Below are 7,089 nucleotides of genomic sequence, written 5' to 3'. Positions count from 1 at the left end.
CCTTCCTCTCTTACCCAGGGGAACCTGAGTCGCCTCAGGGAGTGGGCCGGCCGGCTTTCTGCCCCGCTCTTCCGCGGAGGAAGAAAAGGCGGCAAAGCCAGCGGGGCAGTGCGGGCCGTCTCCGGAGGCTGCTTCGGGGCGGGGGTGAGAGTGAGAGGAGCTGGTCATTGAGGCTCCAGCCAGTCCCCGCACCCCACACCCGCCGGATTCCCCGATCGGGGGCCGTGAGGGAAAAAAGAGGCAGCCTCTGCTTGCCTCCGCTCCCAGCTCTCTTTGACATTCAGGCCAGCGCCTTCGCCTGAGGCTTTGCTCGCGGCGTGTTTATCTGGCCTGACGGCGTGATGGATGGCGGAACGCAGAGTTTTAGTACACAAGAGGCCTCTCCGCCGACAGGAGACGCGGCCAAAGCGGGCGCTCCTGCCTTTTTCCTTCGGCGGCGCTTCGTGGACCTCCATGCCTATATTAGGTGGGTCGGGCAAGCTGCCCCTCGCCGGCCGTGGCGTCCGGGAGGACCAATGAGAAGGCTCCCCAAGGGCAGGGTCCCTCCTCCTCCTCGGGGTCCCGCCTCCCTACCTGCCTCCAGACCACAAGCCAAGGCTGGGCGCTTGGCCGGCGCGGCGCCCTTCGGAAGCCGGCGCTCGCGGGGGGCACCGGCCGCAGCTCCGCTGCAGCGCCCACCATGTTCCCGAGCCCTGTGACCAGCACGCCTTTCTCGGTCAAGGATATCTTGAGTCTGGAGCAGCATCCCAGCGGCCTGGCGTCCCTGGAGCTCTCGGCCTTGGGCTCGCCCTCCTCCTGCATGCTGGCCACCTTCAAGCAAGAGTCCTACCCGGCAGAGGACGCCCCTCTCGCCGAGGCCCCGGCCGGCCTGGCCAAAGGCAGCGGCAGCACTTTTCCCGGCCCTTTCTTCGCCAAGAACTACGTGGAGATCGAACCGAGCAAGGAGCCGAAAGAGAGCAAAAAAGGTAACCGCGGGGGGGGGGGGAAGGTCAGCGCGGGTCCTCCGCCCGTGTTGCGGGGCCGAAGCAACCTCTGCCAAGGCGGATCCCTGGGGAAGAACGGCTCTTCCGAGGAGGGCACGTCCGGGGTGGTGTCTGCGGGCCAGGCAAGCAAGTGAATGGGAGCCCTGAACCCGCCTCTGCCTTGCTGGGCCATCCAGTGTTGCCGCTCCGGACGAAGAGAGACTATATAGGAAGGTTAGGAGGGAACAGTAACCCTACGTGGATGGCGGTCGACTTCTGGTGGCTGGGGGGGGGGATTTTAAGTGGAGCATTGAAGAAGACGCCTTCGATTGTGTTCGGTCTTGTATAGCTTGTTTAGGGGGGGGTGGTCATGGCAACGTCTCACCCCTCCCCCCCCCATATCAATATCCTTAGACTCCTATGTAGGTGACTTGCTGTTTTTTGTGACTAGTAATTGGTGACAATCTAAGTACACTGTGTAAGATTAATACCGCTGATGCGGGAAAAAATATACTTAATTAGAACAACTAATACTACCATAGCTCTTGAAAATGGCTTTCATCTCCCTCCTTTAGTGCAGTCCTTACAACAGCCCTTAAGAGTAGTTCAATCTTACCATATTTATATGAAAGGAAGATTATCCAGAATTTGGAATGGCTGCCCAAGAAAATTTTAGACAGAAAAAAAAATTCTCTTCTGACATTATCTTAATCCCAGTGGATCTTAGATAAACTCCTTTTCCCATTTTAAAGGTTAATTATCCAAGAATAAATTAGTCTTTCATTCCCTTGAAGTCAGAATATATTGGAGACAAAATGTCTTCCCTTAAATTACCTTATTGAGTCCTTCCTGAGTCCTTGTTCAAAAATTCTGATCCTACAACTACAGCATCTACTCAGCTACAATGGGACTGACATTCAAAGATGTGTAGGCAATGCCCAAGTATTTAGAAACTACAGGGACACCTCACCACCTCCAAATTCCTTCATCTCATTTTAGCTAAGCCCCCCAAATAGTTCAAGGGCTAATATGAATACTTTAAGCAACACTATCATTTTTCATTCTTCAAAATTCAAAGAAAGCTAGTTTTTGTTTTTATTAAGCATTAACCTATTTAAACAGCTGAGTTTAGTTATGATGTTATTGTTACTAAGTGTTTACTGCTAAGCTCTCCTTCCAGAGTAGGATATATAGTATACTCAGGGTTCACAATAGATCCATCAAAACATTTGTAGTATGAAACTGGTTATTTCTACTGAGAAGCAAATCTATTGAATTCTTTGGATTCACTCATGGCTGAAAATGTCTTAAATTTGCATCCTCTTGAGAATAAGTTCTATTTTCTAACCTGCGGAAAGTCCCACTGATCTCAATGGGGTTTGCTTCTGAATACACAGGAATGGGTTTGCGAATTGTAACACTGCCTTGCTTTGATCATGGTTCTCACTTTGTTCTCTGGCCTCTAAAGACATCTTGAGACTTCGGAGACAGATTTTCTCTCCGAACTGCTACAATAAATACAAGAAAGAAAAAAATAATTCTCATGAACTGAATTTTCCTGGAACAGATTCCTGGGCGAATATGCTAAGTATCTCCACCTGAGATGGAGTGAAATTTTGAGGTCATCAAGCCAGGAGAATACAAATGTTCAAAGTTCTTTTGGAGCAATTCTTTTCTGGCATTAATCTTGCTCCCAAGGTTATTGGAGTCAAGCTGAACTTGGATCCCATTTTTTGATCCCTTAAACTGCCATCTTCTACACACTCACTTGGAGAGGATCCCAACCTCTTTCCAGGTAAGGTGGGGAGAGACCAGTAGTATTCCAATGGAATGTATGGCAGTGGGGATCAACCTCCCAAAATCACTAGAGATGTTGATTTAATCTCTATTGGGAAATGAATCAAGGATCTTTCCCATTGGATATTTCAGGGTGTTTAACCTTTCCAAAGTGAGAATATTCAACCATCAGAGCATTTACCTTGTTCTGTTGGCAGGAGATAATTTGTTCATGAGGAATTAGAGCTGGTCCGTGTCTTTCAGTGCTGGCTCCAAACACCTGGCTAGAATGCCCCTTTTCAGTGACCCTTAAGCAAAATCAACTGAATTGTCTATGAACTTTTTAATTAGCAATCTCCTCTACCATGGAGTACAATAGAAAAAAAAGACTACATGGCATTCAGGGTCCTCAGTCCTCTATTTCCAGTTTAAAGTAGTTACCAACTTTCTCTTTACTGATTTACTTGCAGTCTGTACTGAAATAGCACCCATTGAGCTGATAGCTGGTGCAAGGAATATCCCTGTTCAGGTGACCTATCTCTTGGTTGGAAGGAAGGAAATCCTTAATTCCTTCATTCTCCTCTCACTTCTCAGAAATTAATGGTGTGACTTTGCTTCTGGAAAACACCCAGCATCTTGACTTTGTATATTCATCCTGGTATAAACCCTAGGCTTCAGCAAAAAAACAAACAAACCCTATGTGGGTCCCATTATGCATATACTTTAAACTACAGAAATTAACAAAACAGAAAAAGAACCACGATGGGCCTATATGCAATTAAAAATGAGTTTAATATTTAGTAGTCCTTCTTTTGCATTGATTTCAAACCATTTTACTTTCAAGTAAATGTTCACAAGACTGGAGGTTGAAAGGTCCTTCTATTTTTTCCCATTATCTGTAATTTCATTTCATTTGTATCTGAAGTGAAAAAAAGTTCTGCTAATTTCAGTTTGTTTCTGGGAGTATGCAAACTAAAATCCATGCCTAAATTCAATTCACATATTGGACAGAGTGAGTTGGATTGTTTAATTTTAGATAATTGTTTGTTAGCTACAATTGGCTGGATACACACAGCATGCAGCAAAAGTATCTTTCAAGTATAAATAATAATAGGGAAATAGAATCCTGGTCTTTTTTATTAACTGAATTATTTAATGGAGCTGGTTGAATTTGATAAGGCTTCTTATAATCACAGTAACAACTAATGGTTGTAGTTGAAAATAACTTTAGGCATCTATGGTCTGGAAGGAATTACAAATATTTCAGTTCTCGGCCTTGCTTGGAAATTAGATTGGAGAAATCCCTTTTCTTCCTTATTTTTGCCCAAATCATTTTTATTTGGTGGAATAAATCCTAGGGATTTCCATAGAGATTGTTTCCAGAATTTTTATAGATTGAAGGGTTATTTTCCTGACCCACACAGGCCAGTTTCTGTGGGAGCAAATCAGCCAAAGTTAAGCACTTGAACCTCTCAATTTTCTTCAGCTGGGGAAGTTAGAAATTATCTCTCACTTCATTTACTCCCTTACTTTGTTTGATCTGTGGCTCTCATATTAAATAGACTTCTTATCGGTAGGATTACATAGTGCAACTTCTATTGAACTTCTAAGGATGTTGGTACTTTCCAGGCATACATGTCTCAATATTTCTGTGTTAATTGAATTGGCTCCAAAACACATCTAAGGGACGCCTATGTGTGTGTGGGGAGGGGGGGTTCTCATTTCTGTTTTAATGAATACTATCGACTCAAATCAGGCTATCTTTATTGACTTATAATTGTCCTTGGATCTGCAATCTTAGGGGAGGAATGTATGCAATTTATTTTGGAGTTGTACTGGAATAATGTATACTTTTAAACATCCCTAGTTTCGACAGCTCAGGGGAGACAGAAGAGAACAAAAGCGTTCAAAACAAACCGAGAAATCGTCAGAAGGTTAGACTAGGAATGCTCAGTGATGGGTGGCGGCCACGGCCAGCCTGAGATGTAAGATTAGGGACTCTTAGTGCCGGTTATCATTCATGCAGAGAGCGCTAAATACCATCAAACCAAAGCGAAGGAAAGGGAAGCCTCACCGGGCCCGGCAGGGGACAAAAGCGGCCGCGGGCGGGCGAATGTTGCTTCCTAAAGCTGCTCTCGCCTCCACCCCTCTGATCGCCGGTTCGGTTTCTCTGTTTTTGCCTCCCCGCAGAGCTCTGCGTCCTCTCGAAATCGCTGGAGCAGGACAAGCGGGACGCCGAAGAGGCGGAGCGGCCCCGGCAGAGGAAGAGGCGGAAACCCCGCGTGCTTTTCTCGCAAGCGCAAGTCTACGAGCTGGAGCGCCGCTTCAAGCAGCAGAAATACCTCTCGGCCCCAGAGAGGGACCACTTGGCCAACGTGCTGAAGCTCACCTCCACCCAGGTGAAGATCTGGTTCCAGAACCGCCGCTACAAGTGCAAGAGGCAAAGGCAGGATCAGAGCCTGGAGCTGGTGGGCAGCATCCCGCCGCCTCGCCGGATAGCCGTGCCGGTCCTGGTTCGCGACGGGAAGCCCTGCCTGGGCGACTCGTCCCCTTACAGCTCTCCCTACAACGTCAGCCTCAACCCCTACAGCTACAACGCCTACCCGGCCTACGGCAGCTACGGCGGCGGCGGCGGAGGCACCGGGGCCTGCAACGCCAGCTACAGTTGCAGCTATCCGGCCGTGCAGAGCGTCCAGCCTTCGGCCGCCGCCGGCAACTTCATGAACTTCAGCGTGGGGGACTTGAACCCGGTGCAGACGTCCATCCCGCAAGGGAACGGCGGCCTTTCCGCGTTGCATGGCATCCGAGCCTGGTAGGGTCAGAGGGCCAGAGGCCTTCCGGGAGCAGACTTGGATGCAGTCCGGAGCCTCCTTCGGAGAAGCGGCCTGCACTATTGTCCCGGACATCAGAAGCCGAGAGAGAGAGCGCTAGGTGGGGCCGAGGAGGTTCTCCAGGTCTTGGACACGGAGGGGAGAGTGTACGCGGAACTGAGGCCGCCGACTACTGCATCAGCTTTCGACAGGCCACTTCGGATTTCCGTAGGACCGAAGCCTCATGGAGGCCCGTGTTCTGGGTAGATCGCACCTCGGTCCAAAGACAGGAGGTGGCCGGACCTGTGTCCCTTCGCTCCCGCTTCGAAGTTACGTCTACAAAGACTCCCGAAGTCGCAGAGCGCTTGGCGTTAACGGGGAAAGAGTTTCTTTTACCAATCCGCACCTCTTTCCCACTTTTAAAAATAACACAGCTAAATCTGCCTATAAACCGCGAAGGACCTTTATCGAATCGACTTCCTTTTCTTTTCCATACCAGCAGAGAACACGGGCGCACCTCACTTCTTTTCACCGTTTCTTCAAAAAGCCCGGCTTGCCAAGTAGGCTTTTGCCTTGCGGGAACGATTCCTGGTTGGTTAGTTTTCTTTGAAAGGCCGCCCTACTTGCTTTCCCATGCGATGCGAGGCAGAGGGTCTGCGCACCACCGTCCGGCCCACCCCAGGAGAAGGCGCAGGCTGTTGTGATCCCCGTAGAATTCTGCACTAAATCGGTTTGCTGAGAGTATGAAATGCACTGCCCGGCCGTGGCGTTGGTATAGGTGACTTCTTTCGGAATGGGGGAGGGGGTGTTGGTTTCTGTACCCCAACAAAAAAGAACTGATGTCTTGTCATTAAAAAGAGTGGCTTGAATTTGGGCTGCTTTATGTGTTTCCTTGCGCTCATTTGCAAATCAGTTTGCTTTTAGTTTGGAATGAAAGTGGGAAAAGCCTCCCCAACCCCACTTCGGGAGATGCCGCGATGAAGGGACGATTCTCAAATATCCCGCCGTGGCTTCTTGTAACTCGCAACGCCTGTAAAGTCCCACTGAATTTCTTGGGATGTAATTACTCCTTTTGCTTACTGCAGATAGATAGATCCGCAAGGCCTCCCGCTGTTGGAATTTCCAAAGAATTTGCAATGAAATAGAGTCAAAACCACAGTAGCCCAGAGGCTTAACCCGCGCGGGTGGCCGTGTCCTCTATATGAAATCACAGGCATAAAAGCATTAACTCCATTAATTTAGAAGCAGGCCCTAAATATCAGTATGCAAAGAGACCTATTTGCATAGTCGATAGCCCTCTGCTCGAAAGGGCTGTACACAAAAGGGCTTTTGGTCCTATATAGGAATGGGGAATGGAGTCCGATGCACTTTTTCTCGAAAATTATTCAGGTTGGTTCAGATTAACCAACCGCTAGTTTAATGCAACCAGCACCTAATCACCTTAATATGCGGAGCCATCAAAGGTGAAACAATATCCCCAACTGGTACATTTTGAGGGACCTCACCCAAAGTCTATAGGGCCGCCTGACACTACAATCCTC

General features: G+C 48.4%; 1 protein-coding gene across 1 annotated transcript; it reads left to right on the top strand.

Annotated features, from left to right (window-relative positions):
• The first annotated feature begins 642 nt into the window (after positions 1-642).
• On the top strand, positions 643-6,417 carry NKX2-5 (NK2 homeobox 5). Its single transcript, XM_034408742.3, has 2 exons — positions 643-965; positions 4,929-6,417. Exons 1-2 carry the CDS (start codon positions 680-682, stop codon positions 5,552-5,554), a joined length of 912 nt encoding a protein of 303 aa, XP_034264633.2. The 5' UTR covers positions 643-679; the 3' UTR covers positions 5,555-6,417.
• Positions 6,418-7,089: the final 672 nt, after the last annotated feature.

Source organism: Pantherophis guttatus, chromosome 2 (assembly GCF_059756535.1).
Source record: "Pantherophis guttatus breed Tessera chromosome 2, ASM5975653v1, whole genome shotgun sequence".
Classification (NCBI taxonomy): domain Eukaryota; kingdom Metazoa; phylum Chordata; class Lepidosauria; order Squamata; family Colubridae; genus Pantherophis; species Pantherophis guttatus.
This window is presented reverse-complemented; position numbering and strand designations above follow the sequence as displayed.